At 38.4% G+C, this 25342-nt stretch overlaps 1 protein-coding gene across 8 annotated transcripts in view; it reads left to right on the forward strand.

The window, feature by feature from the left end:
- Window positions 1–25342, forward strand: part of cpne5b (copine Vb) — a 127337-nt gene that overhangs the window by 44043 nt on the left and 57952 nt on the right. For 3 of the 8 annotated variants that reach the window (XM_042406467.1, XM_042406460.1, XM_042406461.1), the window contains exons 5-7: window positions 1523–1562; window positions 2376–2390; window positions 3574–3650. In XM_042406467.1, the coding sequence (XP_042262401.1) occupies window positions 1523–1562; window positions 2376–2390; window positions 3574–3650 (132 nt within the window). Of the gene's footprint in view, window positions 1–1522; window positions 1563–2375; window positions 3651–20244; window positions 20388–20647; window positions 20982–25342 lie in introns of those variants that run through there. The other 5 variants (XM_042406469.1, XM_042406462.1, XM_042406465.1 and 2 more) reach the window with 4 other exon arrangements.

Below are 25342 nucleotides of genomic sequence, written 5' to 3' on the forward strand. Positions count from 1 at the left end.
AAGTGAAATCTCTCAACAACTGTTGGATGGATTAAATTTAGTACAGACATTCATGTTCATGTTCATGTTCCCATCAGAATAAATTGTAATCCTTTTGGTGATCCCTTAACTTTTCATCTTGCTCCATCATTTGTTGAGAAAAAAATATAGATTTATTACCAAATACCTGCAAAACTAATAACATTACCATCAACCTCAGCTGTACTTTGTGTTTAGTGCTAATTAGCAAATGTTTGTATGCTAACACGCTAAAATAAGATGTAGAAAATCACACTATATATCATGTTATACCTGCTAAACATGAGCAGGTTAGTGTTGTCATTGTGCGCATGTTAGCATGCTGACGTTAGCATTGATCTAAAAGCATCACTGTGCCTACCTACAGCCTCACAGAGCCGCTATAGTATGGCTGTAAATTCTTAGTCTTGTTCAATATATCAACATGATCATTCTTCCATATGGACTGTGATGTTGGACAGCTTGTAGGGTTAACTGCCAGCTTTTATGGGCTGGAAACATAAAGAATGCTGTCTCTACATTTATTTTATTTTGTTCAGCTCTTTTATAGATACAGTTAATTTCCATATGAAATCACATAAACAACCATTTCCTCAAACTTCTTTCAAAAGAATGACCTCTAGTACAACCCACCTTTATATCTTCTGCAGCTATGCCATCAAACAATATAAAAATACATGCAATTTGGTAACTTTATCATATGATCTTTCTTTTGAATTAATAGTGAGAGAAAGACATAAACTATAGCCTGGTTTGTGCAGCCTATCAGCATCTTTTCTCATAAGCCTTTACTTAAATATGACTCTGTTTCTGTTAGTTGTGCTTGATTAATGTCTTGGTGAACTGGATCTATCGTTTCATCAGATATTTAATCTTAGTACATCTCATATGCTCCATTTTCCTCACTTTCATTGCTTTATATTCACATGCAAATCAGATCAGGACCAACACTCATTATTATGGAAGAAGAGAAAAGGTCTTATTGAACTCTTTACCACTTGCTCTGCCCCATTGATAGTAACATCTGAAAGGATGCTAAGGTCCTCCCCTCTTTTTATCTTGGCTCATTGTGTATTTTACACATATGATGACTTTTGTCCTTTTTATGTCTAATGATGTCCACCCACCTCTTCACCTACTGGGATTTTCCTTTAAGCTAGTCTCTTTCTTCTGTTTGTTCTCGCTGTTTCATGTGTTCTGATTCCTTTTAATACTCCACAATTATACCCTTGTTGTCATATCCCTCCTCTCCCCCAGATTTGCCAAGTTTGAGACACAGTATTTCCTTACAAACAAACAAAAACATCCAAAAAGCCAAAAATTGGAAGTGCAGTGTACCATCAGTGTAATTCTTTCTGCCTTGGATGATGACAGATCACTGGGGTTCATTTGAAATCTGTTGTTTAAGAGCATATCAATCAAAATGTCTCCACTTAGATAAGAGTCTCCTCTACAGCTGTTAAAGTAGAAATTGCTTTGCTGCTTTTATTTTGTTCCCTTTCAGGTATGATGTGGACTCTAAAAGCCCAGACCTGTCCAAACATGTGAGTGCTCATTCTTATTTCAAACCTTGAATCACTGATAAGTGGCCAGTCTTGAGTAAAATTGTGATTGGCCAAACCCTTTATCAGTGGTCTTTCTGTTTCTGCATGTTTCTATTTGGGTGTTGCCTACTGCATGTTGTCTCCTTGATGGAATAAAGCAAACCCTTTGTAGTGCTTGGTTCATAGTAAAATCCAAATACAATTGTTTCTTTTTCATTTTATATAATGAGTTACAGGAATTATCCATGCTGCAATTTGCCATGGAAATGCAATTTCTTATATATCTACAGTGTAGTTTTATATAGTCTTATATTTTTTCTCATTTGCGGTAGTCAATGATAGGCATTGTGCAATTATTTCCCGTACAACCATATAGAAAAGCTTAAGTTATGCAATGCTTTTAACCACTAGTTTCTATTCTAAGCAATATACCATCATTTTATGTACAGTATTTTTGTTTCAATAGCAAAGCATACACTGTTTTTTCACAAAGCTGGAAACTATGGTGACTGAAAGCATTGACCAAAGTGTGCTATCAAAATAATCAGTTTTGATGATTATTTGATGTATTTGGATGACCAGGGTTTGCATTTTTTCATCACTTGCTTTAATTCAACCCATTGCATGCTTAGGTTTGAGTTTTTGGACAGTTATGGCACAGTATGTTGTGTCTTTCCATTCTCACCTCATCATCTTGAGCAGTGTTAGGAGTGCTAGGTATTGTATAGTGTTGTGTTCTGGTATATGATGTGCTCTGTTGTTGTTGTTATTGTCACTGTTGTTGTTGCTGCTGCTGCCCAACCTTTCTGGAAGCCTGCAGAACTCAACGTAGGTCCCAGCATCTCTCGCACCTCTGACACTGCATGGCTGCTGTCTCATATTAATGATCCTTCTCTCAAGAGGAAGGATGGTGTCACTGATCTGAGTGGGTGCTGTAGCAATCAAGCAAAGCCATCTGAGCAACCCTTAACTAATGTTATCACTCTTATCCACTCAAAGGGTTCCACATTGGCCATACTGGGGAAAAAAACTGACATTTGGTCTTTCACTAGTTTACGTTTTTGTTGATAGTTATGAAGATGGTGAGATTTTCCACAGCTTTTGATAGGATCAGGCTCTCCCTAGTAGTAGTGAGTGGAATCAGTGGGCATAACAGACCAAAGACACACTATAGCCTGATGCTGATATTTTTAGTTTGCCCTATCTGCCAAGGCAAAAATCTTTGGTTTTGATTGTCCTGTGATTATTTTAAAAAAAGACAGTGTTGAAACCAAACACTCAGCATGATTGTTTTCTGTCCTGTCAAGAACTGGCAGTCTTATGTACCAGATTAATGCTGGATGATACTGAGAGGCTGTCTATCTCTAAAAAAACCTTGAGATAGTTGTGAATCATATTCCTTGTCATTGTCCATAATGCTTTCAATCCCTCCATCTTCTCTCATTTGTCTGTTACCCTCCACAATTCATCAAAGCATGCTTACCATATATATGTACATACTGACCTTAATGGCACAGTGGCTTTTGAGTTCAGTCCAACAAATTTGCCTTACATTTCATATCAAAACTGGACATGATGTCAAATTGTTGAGCACAGTAGTGGTCTTTGAGGAAAAGGAGAACACTATATCTGTCTTACAGTTGACAGCACACCATCAAGCTTTTATTTTGCACTTTGTAGTGCAAACTTAATATAAAATGGGGTCATGTGACACCACTTAAATCAATAGTAATTTTGTTAGTTTTTAACAGAGGATGTCACACCAAAAACCGTCATTCCTGTTGGGTAAAACTTTGGATTCACAGGCCAAATTTTAAACCTTCAAATTTGAAGAAGCATAAGGGAACAAGCTTCATTGGCAGAAACAAATTCTTGAATTTCACATTTGTATGAGTTTCAGTGTAAGTAGAATGGGAGGAATGTTCCTGAGTTTCAAGTCTGACCAAACCCTAACACTGATTTGTTGTGTCTACTCCAAAACTACCTGCCCTCCATTTTTTCCTCATTCCAGGACTTTTTGGGTCAGACGTTCTGTACTCTTGGGGAGATTGTTGGATCACCCGCCAGCCGACTGGAGAAACCACTGGGGTGAGTAAGATTTTAGTGTGTAGTGTTAACTGGCGAAACACTACTCCAAATGTGATCTGGGAACACTATGGTGTGTGAAAAGGGGAGTTAAGAACATAGACTGTATAAAGATGGATGTAGTGAGGCGTGACACCACCCATTGGTTTGAAGTGGAGCCAGTTTGAAACCCAGAGTTACAACTTATGGTCAGCACCATCTTTTCCATTTGGAGGATTAGGGTTAGGGTTAGGGTTAAGACCTTCCAAATAAGGAGTGCAGGGTGTTGTCTTTCATGCTCTGGAAACACACTCCACTACCTTGGACTAAAGAGAATGCTAACTTACTGGGACACTGAGCAGCACACACTTGGGCTAACGTTAGCTACTTTAGTTAAATTGTGGTAACAGGGCAGGTATCATAATCAAGTAACATTAAACTTATGACTTAAAATCTTACTAACGGAGCAATAATTTCCAAAATGATCAGCTCACTTATTAGAGGGCACAAAATTAGCCATTGAAAGCATAGCGACTCGTTGAAAAACTTTAGTGACTTAGTATTTCTAGAGAGAAGTTGACCTTTTTTGAATGGGAGTCAGTTAGAGAAGGGATTTTTTGGAGCCAGCGTCTAGCGGCCTTCAGTGGGGTTGCACTCTAAGGTACTTCTGCATTGGCTTCAGCCAATGTGATAGTCTCTGATTAGTTACCACAGCAGGGAAATGCTTTGGACCCATATACAATTATCATTCTCAGAACCATTCCAGGGTGTGGATCAGTAACTGTTTTCCAAGTGCTGTGCAGTACAAACCTGCTGCAGATGATAACCAATCTAGAAAAAGGCAAACTGCAGCCAACTCTCAGCACAAAACACTATAGCATCTTGTAATATTAAACCATCTGCCTGAATCTGACCTGTAGCCAGGATCAGGCTAACATGGGGTAGCAGAACTCTCATCTGTTTTGCTGAAGTTTACTGAATGTAACCAGAATGCACATTTTGAGCTTAATAGGGTATAATGACGGTGCTGAGTTGTGAGCAAATGTGTTGCTGATATTACGGAGGTGTAGTGTTTATAAAATTGGCTTTGCTTGTGATGAGAAATGTATAGAAATGGACAGAAGTAGGTGCTAATTTGTTTGGTAAAGTATGTTGGGAGAGAGAGAGAGTGAGATAAAACAAGTGAAATGGCAGGAGGAGGAGGAGAAGGAAGAAGAGACATGGGTGATTTAGAAAGAGATGAGAGGAAAAGACATTGATCAGACAAAGACAGAGAGGAAGGGTGGGGGAGACAACACATCCTACAGATGTTTTCTACAGATAATTATTGTCATTAAAGAAGGGTGAAGCATGTAGCAAAATTACCCGAATTACTGCTCGTCTCGTCAGCCTGTGCTCTCACACTGACTGAGAAAAATGTGTGTTAATGGGGTATCCTGTGATCTCTTTATACACGTACCATCCATCATCATCAGTTGGCTGGGCTCTTTCAGCTCAGTTCAGGTGAAGTCATTTAAATGTCACATTCAGTTGGATTTGCTGGTTCTTAGGTCTGAATCTGTTACTTTGGAGAACATTAAGAGGAATTTTCTGAATATTAAATTTGAACTTGTTTGACATGTTATTGTGAGAGAGATTTAAGTAGTGGTTATTGTTTGGTGTATTTCTTATATATATTATAGATGGTAAATATTTTGTTTTCAAACTAAGGGGTCAATGTTTGTTGTAAATTCAATGTGATAGTAATGTCACTGTGACACTGTGGTATAAGAAATCCTATTCTTAGACTATTTGAACTCTCAAACTTGTTTCTATATGAGGGTTGTTTGCTGACCTCTGGGGTTAGCTAGAGATATCTTTGCCTTAAGCCTACTGGTTTAGATACTGTGTAGATCATGAGGTACCTAGACGAGCTAAATTTGAAGGATGTCCTTGTTTGAAGTCATTGACAATTTGGTCTCTGTGAGATCATCATATGATCATACTTGTTTGTAAGAAGGTGTAACAGTTTGTGGAAGTGTCCATTTAGGGATCTGACTGTTTTTAGCTTTGCTTCTAGAAAGGTATAAAGCTGTCTGGTTTGTGTTAGCAATCTTTAGAGGACGGGCCAGCTGAACAACACACTTTCTCTCCAAAAATACAAGATAATTGTATTTTTGTTTTGTATTTATGTATTTGGACATTTGTATAATTGTTACTGATTGTGTAATGGATTGTACAGTGTCTACAACTGCTTCAACAAATAATAATGTTTAATGCTTTCTTTGTGTCTCTGTGTGTTCTTGAGTGAGCCATGCAAAAATTTCCACATTATTGACATGTGCTAGTGTTGGCGAACATTTGACACTCCACACTTGCAGATAAAACAGTATCCCAAGCTGGTTTTAGAGAAAAGGATACTACCTCTAATTTGTAACTGATTTACACATTAAGCTGTTGATTGACTAATTTGGAGAATTATATATTAAATACTTTTAGTTTTTAAACATTATACCTGCTTAGCATCAGCATGCTAGCATTGCAGTTGTGAGCATGCTGGTATTGACATTCAGTTCAAAACAACACTGTGCCTAAGTACAGGCTCACAGAGCGGCTAGCATGTCTGTCAACTCGTATCCAAATTAACATAATACTTGATGTTACCACACTGTAAAACAAGCCTGTACTGTCTTAGTTTGGTTTTGAGAGTAATAAGACTTGCTAGTTTCACTGGGCAGTTTAGTACTGGGTTTACAGAGAGAATACACTGGTCCTCATGCATCATTAATTTGATCTTAATGGATAATTCCCATTTATTTTAACTTGGGTCATTGTCTGTATGTAGTTGGTATTCAGAAATTCTATCTTTGTAATAACCTTAGGACCTAACATAATATTTTTACATTGCATAAATTGTTGAATTTCAAGGGGAAGCACATAAGGAAGATGTTATGCCTTAGATACTGATTGTTTATTTACTTTATGAAACTGTATAGGGCTAAAGAGAAGGGGTTTCTGGGCAACTGCAGGGTTTAGAGGCTTGCAGAGTAGCTGATATGCACCTATAAATGCATCTCTAAAATCTAAGTACACATTATGTATATTTGCGGTCATTTTTGTCAAGCAAATGCTGACTGGTAAAACAATATCCAGTAGCCCTGTTTTAAAAAGCCATGTTTAAATGGATCTCTGTTTTAAACATCCACGTTTAAAACAGAGAACACGGACATATTTAATTAGTCGTTGGGTTGCAACTGGTGACCTTTTCTGGGCTTCTCTTCTGTTTCTGGTTGTTTCCCATTACATACAGTAGTACTGCACATATCCATATTTGAAGTTCAGACACCTGTGTGTACATCTGCACATAATGCACGCATCTACAAATTCACAGACGCAGAAGTATTTTTCAGGCCTCACACATGACGTTTGATGTGGTCATCAGGGATGTGCTGTTTAGAAAGACAGAAGTCTCAGATATATACGCAGTAAGCATTTCATGCTGCAATACTAAATATGTCTGTCTCTCCCTACAGTACGCCCCGGATGATGACACAGTTGCTAAACTGTTGCAAAAAACATTTTTTGACAGTGTGTGTGTGTTTTCCCCACGGTGCATATTGATGTCACTTATTATGGGGACTTTAGCAGTGCAAATACAAGTGGGCTTTAAGCCTCTATATTGAGAGCATAGCCCTTAATTATGTTATTTCAAGTTTAATATCAAACCATTTCTCTATTAACTGAGAACTTATATGGCATGGTTAGAAAGGGAAATAGACATCTTTGCCAAATTATTCATTTTTAATTTGGGACACACTGCAGCTGAGAGATAACACAACTGCTTGCCAAATTTTTATTCTTGTGGCAGCCTTTAATCTCTCTTTACAGGCTACAAAGGCTGCTTGTGGTGGAAACCTCTCAAATTGAAATGTCCAAGTGGCTCTTTTGCTATTTCCACTATGTAGGGCGCATGTAGGGAAGGCGGAGCAGCAAGCCTTCCTATGAACTGGCCAGCCACCATAGCTTGACTCTCAGTGTATCATGTATACAGTGCATGATCAACTTATTTGACATGGTTTTCAATCTGAGGCTGTAAATGACTGATCATACTAGGATGTAATTTATTTCATTTTATTTATTGTATTAGTGTTTGTTTTGGTGGACTGACAGTGTCGTGAATCAGATATGGCTGGCGAGTTGGGATCACTTCCATACTGTGGTCTTACACAACAGTTGGATGAATGAGTGTGTGATTTTGGTGGATGTGCTGTGTAACAACACTGCCAGATATTAACCATCAGTTGATCAGTAAATTCAGCTGGAGAGACTGCGCTGCGGCTTTGTTTTAGCTTCTCAGAGGGAGAATCACTGAGGCGGAGGAGCAGTGAGAAACACACACACACACCCATATAAAGTGATGCATCGCCCTGGTAGATGTGCTGCCCACTGGAGTTTGTTTTCATGTTTCTGCGGTAATGAAGAGTGATTCATATTCCATTGCTTGGAAATGTCAAGACATTTGTCTAAGCTTTCCTGAGCCAATGGGAGAATGTTTTAGAACATTTGTTTGTTTTTCATTTCTGCCTGAACCTGTCCTCTGGTTCTCGTTTCACCTGCTTCTTTTTGTGCTTTCTCTCTCTCAAACACACAGACACAAAATTGAATAAATCTGGTGTGTGAGGGTGTCTTCAGGGCTGTTGAATTCTCTGTCTCTCTGACTGTTCCTCCTACCTAAATGCATTTCGATCACAAGTTCACAGCAACCTGCACTTCTTTCATTGTAAATTATACTATATTATACAGTGCATTATATCATAGAAGATATTCATGAATATAAATCTAAATTTTGGATCATTGCTTGAGCTCACCTTTTTTCCCCTTTCCCTTGGTCTCTGTACATGCATTCATGCATCAGCGGTTCGATCCTCATCTCCTCCAGTCCGCATGTCAAAGTGTCCTTGGGCAGGATACTGAACCCCAAATTGCTCCCGATGGTTGTGCCAGTGGTGCGTGAGTGTGTGTCCGACTGAGCATTAGATCCCGATGAGCAGGTTGGCACCTTGCATGGCAGCTTCTGCCAATCAACGTATGAATGTGTGTATGAATGGGTGAATGCTGACATATTGTAAAAGTGCTGTGATTGGTCGGAAGACTAGAAAGGTGCTATATAAGTGCAGTCCATTTACCATTCACATGTGCGTATACAAACACACACACAAACACACACACACACTGGGATGTAGACAAAATTAATCTAAAATGACGCTAGTGCCTGTGTTTGTATGGCTTCTTGTATGTTTCTTGTAAGCTGGAGAGGGAATCTGTAAATAATACAGTGCGGTAAACAAAGACTGTCAAGAAGCTCTTAGGCCACACAGCTGATAGTGAATGTTAATTACTTTGTGCCTTACAGTACAATTCAGCCCTCACAAGATAGCGATAGCAGAATACAAAAACGTACAAGTGGCTGCAAAATCAATCAACACTGAGGGCTCCGAGCCTCCGCTGGCATCAAGACTGACGAGAACAGTGATAGGCTGTGCAGAAATTCTGGCCTTGTGTTCAAAGATAGATCTGCAGAGTATGTCACTGGATTAAATGGACCACCATGTTTTAAGATCTTATACAAAGTTTAATGCATTCATGGCTGAATACACTGAATACTGTTTATTTTCTTCTGCTTCTTCATGTCAACTCTTACTCTCCTTTTCTACCATTTCCTGGTTACTTCTGTTGTTCTGCAGTTTATTACCAGACTAGTAATTATGGTTTGTTTTGAGTGTCTTCATCGTCATTGTTTCTCTCCCAGTCTGGATGTCCATGTTGTGGCGATCTGCCAATCACATCGCGTGCCCCAAAGACACAACCATTCTCTGAATGGCCATTGATGTAACCTTTTCTCTTCTCTCTCTCTCTCTCTCTTTTTACCTTCAGCAGGAGCCTTTTTTCTATAATGAAAATCACGGCTGCTGCCTAATTAGACAAGCACTAATTTCAGGAAGATTAAAGCCATTACAATTAGCCATGAAAAAGGGAGAACAAGAGAATAGACTCAAATACACACTTCAGCATTCATGTGCCATTTAACTAAGGTACAGAATTTATGAAATCAATGTGTGTGTGTGTGTGTGTGTGTGTGTGTGTGTGTGTGTGTATACAGGATAATAAAAGCAGAATCCTTATATGGCCATGTTCAGAGCTGTGCATACATAATCTCTCTCCTTTCATAAAGAAAAAGATAAGGAATTAAAGTCAGACAAACCTGATGACATCCTTTGCATTAATGAGACACTTTGATTCTTAGAGGTCACAAGTTGTAATGTGCTGTTAATCATTTTAAGCATTCAAAAACACACGGAGACTGAAAAGCTATTGTAATACAACCTCAATAACTGCTTAGCCACTTGCAAAGTCCTTGGAATGAATAGGTAACTCTGGGAGACATCTAATTCCAGCAACATTTGTTGAACAAAAGCATTTGATGAAAAAAACATGTAGACACTTGTTGTCATGTAAACGCCTCAGTGGTTTGTAAAACTGGAGCCAGTATCAGCAAATGTGCAACATGCAAGCTGGATTTGAAAAAAATAATTTCTCCATTTGCTCATTTTGTTACATGCCACTGATCAAAACAAACACCATACTTGTGACCCATGCATGGGGATGTGAGAATCCTTGCAAAATGCTTTGGTGAAGCCAGCCTGGTTCATCTAAAATTCATAGTTTATTACATTATTATTATTATTATTATTATTTATTATTTTCAATGATGGAAATATGTCACAATGTACTCACTCATTCATTATAGTGGCTAGAACCTGCTTCCAGCAACACCATATCAATTAAACTGTCACAATAATAATTGTGTCACAGTAATGGCACAATAATTTCAAGGGCTTCAAGCAAAACTCAAGTCAAGAAAAAAAGGAAAAGTCAAGGTCCTGCTGGGTCACAAACTAGGATGTCTATTACAGTAACTTCAAAAAAACCTTGTTGTGTGTTGTGGTTCCGGCATAGGGCTCCGTCTGTGGCCCGTAAGCAAGGTCTGTCTGAGTACCATCAGTGAAGGATGTTTCCTTGGCAACATCAACTACTTCCTCATTCACCCAGCAGGTGTAGTGTGAGGCAATTATAGTTAACCGTGACTGATTTAGACATTTTGTTACAGAAAACATGTTGAGCTGACCTCAATTGATTCTGCAGATCCTGATCAGTTCAAGTTTTTATTATCTATCTCTCTCAATTGAAGCAACTCAGACATTTTTCACAGCAGACAGTTTTACATGTCCTGCTGCGACAAGTCAAAAATGTCTTATATTGACATTTTATCAAACCTCAAATACTATTGTGACAGTGTAGTCTAATTATATTTATTATAGTTTACAAGGATTTGTGTTTATAACCTGATGCAACACGTGACTTCTCCATTTCCTAAAATGTTAATGAAACTTATTCAGAGTGTGTGCCTGTGTGACAGAGAGAAAGAAAGAGAGAAAAACAGAGAGCTTCCGCTAAACAAGACATTTGTTTCATCTGAACATCAAAGGCTCTCTGCTCTTTTATGATTGCCTCAGATTTTACAGTGCTCTCTTGCCACAGGCCTCAAATGCATATTTTATTAAAGAGCTTAAAATTCTCTTGTCAGTTATATTTACATAGGGAAATGATTTAAACTGAGAGCGCAGTGACTAAGCTAACTGCACACACGTGAGTAATCTGTCTCTTTACTTTGCTCTATAAGGTTTTGGAAAATTTGAAACAGTAAATATGTGTGTTTTATAATTCGATTATAATATTATAATCAGTTATATCAGTATTAATAAAAAGTATGGCCTTGTTTTATTTACATCAGGAGCCAGATGTACAGTGTAAAGAATATGTGTGTGCAAAACATGCCATTCCACATATATACAGTGATATTCTATGAAAACATGCGTACCTAATAAGTATGTAAGTAGGAAATTAAATCTAATGTGCAACATAATTCCTTTCAGTTGTTAGTTGCTTTTGTTTGCTCAGTTACATTATTCTTGTCTACAGTTAATCTGCTTTTAGTGTTTTCAGTTGGACACCTTTTTATTCCCCTGTTCTTTGTTATTTTTATTGTTTATCATGAGGCATTTGATGTTTGAGAAATCATCAAATGATGATTTACAGGTGAATGTGTTATGGATTTTCAGCAGTATGGCTGCTATTAATAGCCTCAGCTGTACATAATGGTCATGTAGATGAACGGGTGCTGTGTGGGTGTTGGAAGCCATTTCAACATACACATTCTGTGAAAATGCATTTTTTCTTTCTGATGCTTTAAATGCAAACTTTCAATTTAACATGAAATGATTAGTTTAAAGTTTGCAGTAGTGTCTATGTCTATGACTATATGTGGGAGTGGAAATCAGGCTTATGCACATGTGCACAATTTAACAAGGACTGAGATTTTTCAGAACCATGTGTACATGTTGCTTTATAAATCTGATGCAAAGAATGTGCATGCATGTATCTGCTTTTGTGTGGGTTCAAAAGTAAAACTGTAATGTGCTCATAAGTTTTATGTATCTGGCCCCTTGGATATTTGCTTATAATGATGTGGCATGATCTTGTTTGGATGTTGTCTGGAAGAGTGAACTGTTTTTTCTTTAATTTCCTCTCTATGAGCCATAATTACTTTGGGAAGTTGTTGAAAGGCTGGTCAGTAAACTTGGTGTGTGTGTGGTTGGGAGTGTGTGTGTGTATATCTCAGACAGTGAGAGAAAACTGTTTTTCTTGCAGTTAGAATAAACAGCACCTTACTGTGCGAGGGAAATATGCCTATTACATTACCATAAGAAGTAGGAGTTGGAATCATCCAAACATCCCACTAGCTAATTTTGCATGCTGCTGCTATTCTGTCCTAGTGTGACTGCAAACAAAATGTTTACATAAGTGAGAAATTAATTGTGCCAAGGATCCTTATGTTTTGTTCTGTGTTTACAGTGAAAAAAAAGCCTGTCATTGCAAAGTATCGCAAATTTGCCAGTCAGTTGCAGGTTTGCTGATATGGTGGAGAGAAGGAATAAATGAAAATAGGTTATTCTTTGTTTATCCTCTCTCAAAGGTTATGCATCAAGCAACTGTATCTTTAGCAGAATCAGAGTTATCAGTCTTATCTCAAAATATGACATCTCCTGGTCATGGACACAATATCATTCACAATGTTACAGTCTAATGCAATCCATCATAACAGTCCTGCAACAGATATTACCACTGTAAAGCTTGTAATTATCATTTTTTGTTCAGACTCTGGTAGAGAAATGTTGATTTAACTGTTTTTTATGGCCTGCAGTTTGTTTCAGTTGTCCCTCCTCAACCTCATGTATGTTTAAATGGTACAGTTAGCAATCTTGGCATCTAAATCATTTTTAGCCATGCTAGCAGCGGGTGGCAATTCAGTAGTTTGGTCGGCCACTCCATCACTTTGGTCCAGACTGAAATATCTCAGCATGGATGGATTGCAATGAACAAACATTTTGTACAAACGTTCATGGTCCTCAGAGGATGACTCCGACTGACCTCTGTGATCCTAAGACCCGCTGGAGTCACCAGCGGGTCAAGTTTTCACTTATCCAGTGAACATCTACTGGATAGATTGGAAGTTTTTGCACAGACATTCATGTTTACCATATAATGTATTCTAATGACCTTAGTGATCCTCTGACTTTACCTCTAGTGCCACTAAAGAGGTTGACATTTGTGTTCTTGCATGAACTGTCTCAACAACTGTTGGATGAATTGCTGTGAAATTTGGTAAAGACTTTCATGCCCCACTCAGGATGAATTGTAATAACTGGTTTCATCTGGTTCCATCATTGATTCGAAATGTTATTTTTGTTGATGACTAAATTCTTGCAAAACTCATGACATTCACATCAGCCTCAGCAATACTTTGCGTTTCGTACTAATTAGAAAATGTTAGCATTCAAGCATGCTAAACTAAAACGGTGAACATTAGAAACATTATAGCTACTTAACATCAGCATGTTAACTTTTTCATTGTGCGCATATTAGCATGCTGATGTTTGCATTTAGCTCAAAACCACTGTGTGCAGCCTCACAAAGCTGCTAGTGTGGTTGTGAACTTTTTGTCTTGTTATTCAAAACGTACATCTTGATGTCTAGTAGACATTATTGTGAAATATGGATAATTCTCCAAGCAACCTAGTCCATAATTAGCACTGGCTTTGTGTAGCCTTACATTTTGCTTTGAAGTTATGGCAAACACTTGCATTCAAACAATCAAAATTAAACAAAAAGACTTTGAAAGGATGCCGCCACAATTTATAAAAGGTTACAGAACACCAATGGGATTATATTTCATCATTTCTCCTCAGCTGCACAAACCTAATTTGAACCATACTTCCTATAATGTATTTATATATATAAAACTCTTCATCACAAGACATCCCTTAAATGATCTTACATAGCAGTCATCCTTTACAAAAATACAATCAAAAAAGATAAAGATGAAAGGACCAAGGCAAATCATATCACATGTTGGAAAGACATAACAAGCCTACCAACCAATCAAGCACAAGTCTAACACTGAGCTATTTCTTGGCAAAAACAACTCCTAACAAAAACCTTATGAGAGAGAAAAAATGAAGGAACCTTGGGCACACCAATTCAAAAAGGGAGTGAAATGTCTTTCCTTATTGGCTTTATTTATTCAGTTTGTCTGTGCACACATACTTCTTTTTCTGCAAGGCACTCCCTGCTCCCGCGTCCTGGAGCAGACCATAAACACCACAGTTTCCAACCACTACCCACAGAGAAGCTCCACTGCAGCAGATGGGAGTTAAATGGCTCCCTCAGGGGCACACTGATGATAGCCAAGCAGCCAGAGGAGATTTATTGTCATTTTCTCAAGTTTTTCTTCACTCATCCCTCAAATACATAAACACAGTGCACGACTGCTGTGTTGCATTGCGTAGACAGTGTAGATAGGAGAAGTGTACAGATGTGGAGCACCATGTTATTGGGGACCATGGAAGAGAGGGAGATGCAATGAAGTTGAATTAGTACTACAAAGAAGGAAAGGAGAGTATAGAAGAGGGTAACATGATGAAAAGTACAGAGAAGACATGAGCAAAATGTTGGGAAGGGGTGGTGAGGAGGAGGTGTGTTTGAGCATGCTTGGCCTTTCACCTTTTCAATATTCCCTGAACGTCAGTGTAGATTACCAGAGCAGAGAGGCGAAATGGAAGGAAATGATTTGTGAACGAGAACAGAGGCATGTGTGCAGACGTAGGATACCCAGTTGGGTATGATGACAAACCAAGCCCGACGCCACAGTCTCCTTAACCCTAACCCTCTCCTACAGTTGGCCTTGGACGGCTACTATAGGATGTTTGCAACCATAAGAACTGTTTGGATATCCACAGAATGTATGGGGCTAATAACGCAGAGTATTACTGCTGTCAGTTGCTGCTCTATATAGTTAATTGTTACAAATAGTGCAGTACTCAGAACTTGGATTACTTGTAATGCGGCACATTTGCCTTAAAAATGTCATAAAAATCACAAACATATGTTCTCACTTACACCTAGGGGGATATTTACTAAGTATTTGTGGCGCCTTTTTTCAAAACAGTCAAATTATTTTTATTCTTATTTACAAAAAGACCTCGCTGAGTTTTGCAGTGGTAAATTAGAAGAAAAGTGTCACCGCTGAAAATTGTATGTTAAGGCTCATGCAATATGTATTTCAAGGTGTTCCTGTTTAAAGGTGCAAGATATGGAAGCAGGGAGAGGAAATTCATACAAGAAGTCGCTGCCTCTGATTTATCATTGCTGTCTGACCCATGCAGCAGAGGAGACGGCATCTGAAATTTAACGCCTGGGGAAACCAAGTGTAAAATCTGTATCTCTGTTTTATTAGACCCACACTGAGAGTTATACTGAGGGGTGAGAGAGAGAAAGGGAAAAATATGAGGATGCATTATAAAGTTACTTTAGCAGATTTCCTCTCTCAGCGCCACAACACAAGACAAAGTAATGCAACAATATGCAAAAATGAAATAAATCACGACTTACTCAAAAGATCAACATATATTCTGTTTCTCAAAACTGACATATTCATCCTACTTAATAGTTGACTTTGATGTGGAAAATAAAGCACTGAAACAGGGACAGGATTGTTGTCTGCATAGGACCAAATGCACCTTAATGACTTGTGGCGGACAAATACTAGTTGCTCTTTTTTGATCTGACAAACAATAAAAAAATGTATTTTTATCTTAAAAATAAGATAACATGGGATGACAAAGTCAGAAAAGTCAGACTATACTCCCTCCAGCAAAAAGGAAAAGTACATAACACTACAACAGAGGTGAATGCTGGTGTTAATGGTACTAAAAACACTAAGAAATCACTCCTGAAATCTCAACAGCAACATTTCTTTTCAGAAACATTTTCCTGGTTACGCTGGAGCCACAGACCTCTTTCTCAACAGTTTTCATTTGGACAATTTTTTAAGTAGAAAGTAGCTCCAGTGAAACTCAGCTGCAACATCAGATGTAATTTCCCTAGAAAAAAAAACAACCTACTAAACTACTTCTGATTGTTTTGGTTGTGGCACAAGTTTAATTGGTGGATATCTCAAAACTTTGACTGGATACCACTAAATGTAAGATTAATTGTAGACATTTTATATATTTATATATTTATATGATTTTATTATTTGTCTGTATCACAGCACTGGATGCTGGAATAATCAGCATGTGTGCAAGCACTTTGCAGATGCTAAAAGATAAAAGATGTCATCTGATAAACAGTGCATTCCTCCCTTCACTTGTAATAAATGCTTGAAATTTGAAGACATCTCCAGTAAGCTCTGACCAGTCCAACATTTGCTACACAGATCCATGAGTGTGACTGAGGTCAGATCAGGGAATGTGGTCATGGTGAGGTAATTGCAATAAAGTAAAATTCTTTCAGCATATTATTTTGAGTTGTGCATAAACTTTAAATTTCCCATCTCACCTTCTGTAAAAAACACAAGGTAAGCCATTCTGATGGTCTTGTGGATCTCACCACATTTTCCTTCCAAACTGTTCCACAGTTCCACACGCCAACAAAAATACCTTCCCTCACCATTTTATACTGAAAGTGAAATAGCTTTAATCACCTGTGAAACTGCGAAATAAAAACACAGGCAAGTATCACATATTTTGAGTGCTAAATTGTGGGCTGCTAAAATAATTGTGAAATGTGCAACACCCTGAGCAGCTGAGAAGCCACACTGGGAGCGGAGGCTGTGAACATGGCCTGAAGCCATGTCTCAATCCCCCAAAGTATGTGTTTGAGATGCATTTGAGCTCATGTTTTCCGAGAAGGAGAGAGACAGGAAAACATAAGGGACAGGTGTGAGGGGAGATGCATCAAAAACCTTTAATATTAAAACAGTAGATCCAAATTCTGCTGATATTTACACTGAATTTGCACATGAGAAGGACTTTTTCCCATGTCTGTTGTTACACCATACTGCATTTGTTTGACTGTGCCATTGTCTTGTTTATATTTTTTTTATTGTTATGCACCAGTCCCTGATGTATCATTTCACCCCTTAAATCATCTCCATCATTGCAGCCAGGTTTACATCCTCTCCTCCCTGCCCTCTTAACTTCTCTCAGACCTATTTTTAATTTAGAGCTTGATATCAAGATCTACTTACACCAGTCAGAATAATGGATTCGACTGGCTTTCTTCCCATCTTAATACTGCAGACTAGCAACTGTAACACTCAGTTCAGACTCACAGTAGAAGTTTCTCAGAGTTCTTAGTCGGTATTTTTTTTCTGTCTGTGTCAGCAAAACTCTCTGCTGCATTATTCATACAGGTGATCCAGTTCATATGGACACCAGTGAGCCACCCAGTCCTCAACTGAGCAGCTCTGCTAGGTGGTTAGGACTTAAGTAAGTGCCTTGCTCAAGAGCATCACAGCAATAGCTTTGGGGGTGGGGGATTCTCATTCGCCTTATCTGCCCAGACCTCTCCTGCAGTTTTGAAAATTGAACATTTTGATTCCCTCTGTAGGCTGGGTGTGTCCGCCTGACTGCATCTATGTCTTTATACTCATCACTTTCCATTTTCTGTTTCTCATCTCGGCTCGCTCCATTCCCCCTCACCTGTCATAAAACCACACATCTCTTTCTGTTGGTATGGCTACCAGCTATTTCTAACTCACGCTTTGAGTGAGCTGTTCTCCACTATGGCTCATCATTACCTATCTAGGATATGCAGATGCACATGAACATAGGCCCCAAAAAAAAAAAAAAAAAGCCTGCTGTAACAGCTCCAGCTGGCATCTTCTCTGGGTGACATTTTTATGTGATAAGGCTGTTGTGTATTTTTGGCTCCTCTGGAAAAAAAAACTGACATTTTGTTCTGGTTATGAGAATTTATTTTTCAGCTTTTTGAACTCTGGATTTTATGTTGTTTGCTGCCTTTGCAGTTGACTTATTTTGCTTGTAACAGGTGCTGGTGCAGCTTCAAAGTGCAGATAGCCAGTGTAGCTTTATGCTAGTTATATGCTTTGGGATTAGTGTTACCATAGTGACTGTTCTCAGCTTACAGGAAGTGATCACGGACAATTATACAATCCGGAGAGTATGTGCCTGTTTTTTATTTGAATTATCAATTCCAATGGTAACTATTCTTCCAAGTTTACACTTGGCATAGTTATAATGTAAGTAGAAATTTACACATCACTAAGTTAAAACAGGTTACACCACAGAAACTCTTTACTAAATATTTCAACCTATCTGAACTGACAATAAACAACATAAAATATAAAATGCTATAGGCCAATAACATTAGATGAAATTACCAAATAAAGCCCGTTAGGTTAGCTTGATTTGATATGTCCTACCACAACATTAGCCACTGCCAGCTGGTCCAGGCCAACAGTTGATTAAAAAAAAGGAGCGGTCAATAGCAAGATGGCATGGTTGGCTAAACTCTAGGCTGTTGCCACTTTTTTACGCACTGTTACATATAAAGCTGCAATATTAGTCAATCAATTGATTAGTTGATCGACTGAAAAAAATGAAACAATTAGTGACTATATTAATAATCGTTTAATAATTTCAGGATTTTTTTTCAAGCAAAAATGCCAAATATTCTCTGGTTCCAGTATTTCAAATAGCCTATTTTTTCTCAAAAAATGCTGTTTTTCATTGCTGTGTATGACAGTAAATTGAATATCATAACATGTGGGGGAATTAATCAACAGATTCATCAATAAATGAAAATAAGCGTTAGTCCTCATTACATACTGTATCTGCATTGCTGTAACTATCAAAGAAGCAGTAAGAAATTAAGCAGTATAAAGTATAATGACAAAAACTTTTATTTTGGAGATTATGTCACAGCTTGTGACGCTACAGTGACTTCCTGTTTACATAGGTGATTGCTTTTATTGGACAATGCTACGAATACACATAGCAACCAATCACCACTTTTAAATTAACATGTAGTTACTCAAAACTTAGGAAGGGCTTCAAACACAGACTTGAATTCATAAATAGCTGAACAAACCTCTGAATTTACATCTCATGTTGTTGACAGCTGTTGTTGTAATTTGACTTACTGTAATAACAGCCCTTTATTCAATAAATTTCTTTAATTGGCGAGAAACTGCTACAGCAACTTTTGTGTGGACAACAAGAAATCGGCTAACATAAATTTAATATCAAGCTTCATGAGTGAAGAGAAAGTAAATGGCAGTACAGTCTGATAATCAGGTGATTTTCACAGTACTGAAGTACTAGTATTGAATAGACTCAAACTGAGACAGTCAGTGACAAAAGCAAGCAAAAAAGAATATAAGCAGGAATATAAGATGAACAAGGGTGAACACGCAGAATGCAATCAATACTATCCCACTAATAAGGATTCCTATTGTCTAAAAGACACACACACATACACACACACACCCATCTGTGTTTCCCTCCTCTGGCACGGTGTGCTAATGGAGGTCTGGAATAGTGGACTGATAAAGCTGTCATGCTGCCTCCCTCTCTGCTTCTCTCTTTCTCTAACACAAAGTGATAAATCAAGTCTCTCCGATGGCATCACTTCAACAAAGAGACTTCTGTCTGCTAACAAATGCGTACACACACACACACACGCATACACACACACTCATCACAGACAAATACATTAGATCTGTGTGCCTCTGCTCAGTCTATGAGAGAAGCGATTCATAGCTTCTAAACACAGTATCATCACCTATCCCTCCTCTCAATTTTATTCTGTCATGTACCTTTTATTCTCTCTCACACACACACACTCTCTGATTAGACTTCATTCCACTGGATCGAGCAGCAGTGCTTTGCTTGCTCTCTGGGGAAGCCTTCATTGGTGGCCTGGGTTGCTGTCACAAGAGTAATGTCTGTATTGGGAATAACTGCACTGCAGAAGTAGGTTTCCTCAGGGACAAAGATCATACAGTAAATATGAGGTATAGGACTTATTTCCTTGGGGGGATTTCACTGGTCAGAAAAGAGTAATGGCTAAGAGCGTAATTACTACTAGAGGGCTCCATTTCCACATGAGTACCTAACCGCTTCCTCTCCTGGTGCTCTGTCTGTCTCTCTTTAAGGTCTGGGCTGATGGGAAGCTGCTGTTTCTTTTTTTTCTAAAGCTTCAGCTGCCTCTCTGTCTTCTGTGAGGAGCACACTGAATATAGCTGGAGCAGATCTTTGATGGAGGAAGAGGGGCTACAAGCGAGATCTTTGCAAACAGGTTAATTTAGTTGCAAGCCACCAGATCTCCCCATCTTGAGGGTACAACAGTTCTCTGTACATGCTTGCACAAACTACAATAATAGAATTTGCAGGAGTTTGATAAAGTTGTCTCAATTATTACTCAATGTCATTTGGTGCTGAAATATCTGACTTTTAGAACTAAATTTCACACCCATATTCTACTTTGGAACAAAATTTTCACAAGACATTGCAGTTCTCTTTTGTGAAACAGTGGTGTGACTTTATTATTTGTGCCAGGCCATCAAGGAGTTGATGATAAACCAGTGTCTCCATGAAGGAAGGAAGGAAGGAAGAAGGGAAGGAAGGAAGGAAAGAAAGAAACAAAGGGGGAAGGAATATTTTCCCTCCAGCTTCCACTGTACAACTGACAGGGAAGTCTTTGATGCTGTGATGAAAAGTGACGGCTGTAAAGCCCAGGGCAGCTTGTGTTCAAGCAGCTAGGTGAAGTGAAACGGATGGTTGAGGGGTACTGGGCTCTGTGGAAATGTACTCCCCAGAGAGGGGTTTGCCCACAGGAACATCACCAGCTTGATCCAGGAACCTCTCTCCTGGCAAAGGCTGGAATCAAAAGGTAAAATTTTTGAACAATACTTCACATTCCAAGCCATATGGCTCTGGCTTATGTGCTATAAAAGCTGATAATAAATTCATGATTTATAATGTAAAAAAAAAAAAAGGTGGATGGATTGATACTGATTGAAAAAAATGCTTACAGTTCATTAGCAAGGCCCAAGTCTGCAGATGGAGATTTGATCTTTCTTTCATTGCTTAAGTGCTGTGTGAGTGAATGTGGCGAAGCGCAGACAGAAGAGTATTTAGCTCGGCTTCTAATTGGCCCCAGCACAAATGTAGTAGCATAGTGAGCATGGTGAAGGGTAAAAATAGATTAAATACATGGCTACAATTCAATAAAGACTCTGCTTTGCCTTTTGTTGCTATTATTATATCGATAAGTAGCTGTTCTCATGTTGTAAACCGGTACAGTAGGAGTTAAGGCATCAGCATGCTTCAAATGAAATGCTTGTTGGATGGTTAAACAGCATCTACAGGCAATTTCTCTCACTTATCCCACCTTTATGAGGATCTTACACTGTCAGCGATAAAAGTCACAGTGTTCACAGGGAGAGTGGTGAAACTTATGGTATACTATTTTACCTAACCCTGGCCTATAATGATTTCCTTTCATTATTTTCTCTTTAAAGATCCTCTCCTGACATGCATTAAGACATGTAAAAATACTCTGCTTGGAATAATAATGTATGTCTGATATGGTTTTTCCATTAAAAAGTATAATTACTGCTACCTTCATCTCTGCACAGAACTAAGCTTAGCATATTTCTAAATCACCCGCTTTGATAAATGTGACACAGCTCGGTTAAAGAACTTTGAAATTTGCAAAGGTAAGTGTGGTTTATAACTAGGTTAATATAGATACATCTTTTGTTGGTTATTTTTACAGGAGGAGTTCAGGGACATGGTGTTGACGTATGACCATCATTCAATAACCAGTGTCACATCTGTCTGTATTAAATGCTATAAATAAGAGCTTATATCAAATGCATAATGTGCAGAGCAGCAGTAGCAGAGAAAACAATGCAAAGTGACTGATTCATCTCTTCCTTCATCTAGAGATCAGAGCTCTGCCAGGACTTTTTTTTTATGTATGAGAGGTATGTGTGACTGACAGGTCTCATGATATATCTTTCACCCTTTAAAATAGAGACAAAACGTAATATCTGCCACGCTGATTTAATAGCTTCACTGCAATGATAACAAAAAAGAGACCTTAGAGCAAGTTAATGTCTCATGAGAATATTTGGAAAAAGAAAAGAGGTAATAAAAATGATTCAGATTCAGAAAATAAATGAAGGGAGTATGATAAGATACTTGATGATTAAAAAAAAAAACAAACAAACAAAAAAAAACATATTTCCTCATATTTCCTGTGGAAAAAAATACAGCATTTGATGTGGAAAGATAATGAGGATAATAAGAGTTTTCTGCCTGGCTGCTCAGTTTAATTTGTTTTCTTGCCCCAGAGTTTGATTCATTTACCTAAATGCAGAATTCACTCTAAACTCATTTAAAGCAAGCAACTAATCCTTTCAGTAAATACAACTCTTAGTATGTTGCATGTGGTGATTAACTGCAAGCTGCAGTATCTGTCACATAAATTCAAAATGTCAGCTCTTAGATTGTATATCTAATCACTAAGAAATTATACATTAAATGTTAATGCTCAACAGTGGAAAAACACAAATTATGCATGACAGAATGCATCTAGATTAGAACTTGTTCAGCACTGGTGCTCTCTGAGCAAACTTATTTGCTTTATTACAAAACCTCGTATGCTTCTGTACTTTGAACATGGCTGTCATGTTTCATTATTAAAAGCAGTGCAGTTTTTATATGGGGCTGTGCAGATGAGTTGGTGTAACATTGGGATTTAATTTCTTTATTCAAAGTTAGTGCAGTAATTTTATACTCCACAATGTCCAAGAATATATGTGATAAGGATGAATAACTCTGTCGATATCGACTAAATAATAGGACAATTGCGATACAATGCAACTAACAATAATTTTACATTTGCATTTTGTCATTTGGCACTTTTATCCAAAACAACTTACAAATGAGGCAAGACAATCAAGAGGACAGTGTCTCAAGAAGAGCCGTGGTACAAATTCTCAAGTAGCTGACCAAGTACAAATGTGATGAGAAAGAGTGCTAGACAAAAAATTTTTTATTTTATTTCATAATAATTACTTAAGTAAGAAACAACCGGAAGTATAAAAGTGCATAAGGAACAACAAGAAAGGAGTGCAACAATCATAAAAATGCTAAAGGTTAAAGGTGCTCAAGTGTTAAGGTGTTCATGGAAGAGCTGAGTTTTCAGGCGTTTCTTGAATGCACCAAGGGAGTCAGCAGACCGTATGGAGCTGGGTAGCTCATTCCACCATCGTGGAACCACAAACAAGAAGTCCAGACCATTATTTAATATCAGGCAGTGATGGTATTACCAGATGTTGCTCATTTGCAGACGGGGTGGGATTTTATTGATTGATTAATTGTTTATGTTTGTGGCAAAAGTTGAACCAGATTCAACTTTTTTTTGCTTTTTGCTAGACAACCGAGCATTGGCAGCCCAACTGTGCTGGCCTAGTTGTCTCATTGGAAAGAATGAGGGAGCTGAGTTGATTCAAACAGCGCTATTGTCAGTCTGAACACGGCCAGGCAGCGATGCTCATCTCGGTTGTCATGTCGCAGGATCTTGAAGATGGTAGGGTAACCCCTGCAGACTCATTCTCAGCAAATGGCAAACAGGTTTTTCTTGCACCGTTGCTTTGTTGGGAAAAAGGAGTTTGTTGTCTGAATGAGAGAGCTCATCATCCAGTATTGATACCCTTGTGTCTAATATCCGAGCAAAAGTCCATTTCCTCTTCCTGCAGGCAGCAATTGATCACAGCTCTTTTCTCTGAGCTGAACCATCTGTTAGGAAAACAATTTTTCTGTCATTGTGGATTCAATTGGGGCTATCAATCAACATGACAGATGAGGTTTTCCACACTAAATAAACTAATTCAGGAATGCCGTTGCAGATTCATCAGGTTACAGTGAACTTAAACCTTGCAGTCATCTGGTCGGGAATCAGCAGACAGATGGGAATCCACAAAACACGCTGCTACTGCACGAATGCCTAGCCTATTTAAACATTTGGAGACAGCTATTTTGGCAAATAGCATTGATTTTCCTCCAGAACGAATTAGAGGACTCAGCAGCATCGATGGCAAACAAAGCATTACAGAGATTAGCTGTCATTGTTACGATGCTAATTGCCTGAGGTGTCGTTTGCTCCCCAACAGAAAGTTGTTTTTTTTCTCCATTTCACCTTCTGTGTTTGTGGGTATAAACAAAAGGAGAAGCAAAAGAAAAGAGTCAAAGAAAACACATGTAATGAAATTTGTCAAGCCTATTTAATGTGCTTCTTTTCAACACCCCTTTCCTCATCTGGATTGTTTTGAATTTTTCCAGATGTTTGCTTTGGCAGCTTCTGCTGTGCCAGATGAAAAGGCTCTAGGAAATGCAATATTAACCACAAAGTGAATAGTAGAAGACACATCAATCAAGTAGCACTGCCCCTAATTACGGCACATCTGTCTCCGACTGCCTTTTTTTTCCAGTTATGAATGAGGCTCGCAGCTCTGCTACCTTGAAAGACACAGCAGCGTTGCCTTTTGATACAGTGTGTGCTTCATTTGAGGCATGATGGATGCTGGGTAGCCCTCTCTTACAGAGAAGCTACAGCAGCCATTTCAGTTCATTTCTTTGCTCTCCTGGGTGACTGCTCACTCTTTCCCTCTTCTATTTGATTAATGGCACCGTCTCTCTGGTGGCTGTTGTAATAAAGTCAAATGAGGTCTCGGATGGCTGAGGCATTGTAGAATCAGCAGTGGATAATTGAGGAGGTGGATGTCTCAGGTGGGGTGCTGTGTCTGTTCTCTGTCCGTATGGCAATGAAATAGTGTTTCACTTCTCCCTTTGGCAGAGTTAGTGAAGTCGGTAATTGTGTTGGAGAGGCCTTGCTTCACTGCACATTGGTGTATGTTTGGATGGTCTTACTTGTGTTCTGTTTTACAGGTTACAGAGCTGGTGGCTTGGAAGGAACACGTCTCCTCCCTGAACACATCAAAGTGTGCTCCAATGAGGAGTGATCATTGAAAATTTGTAATCCACATTATCTTCTTTAAGCAACAATGATGTTCTTTTGTCAGAGAGACATGTTTGGTTTATTACACATAAATCTGACAGAAATTTCTGGTGAAATCCTGCCTGAAACCCGGTAATCCTTAGTATCTCTTTTCATCAGGCTTGGTTTTACACTGTTGTGTGTAGATACATTCATTGTATGGAAGAGACTTGAGTTGTCTGTGA

This window comes from Thunnus maccoyii, chromosome 3, assembly GCF_910596095.1.
Source record: "Thunnus maccoyii chromosome 3, fThuMac1.1, whole genome shotgun sequence".
In the NCBI taxonomy this organism is placed as follows: domain Eukaryota; kingdom Metazoa; phylum Chordata; class Actinopteri; order Scombriformes; family Scombridae; genus Thunnus; species Thunnus maccoyii.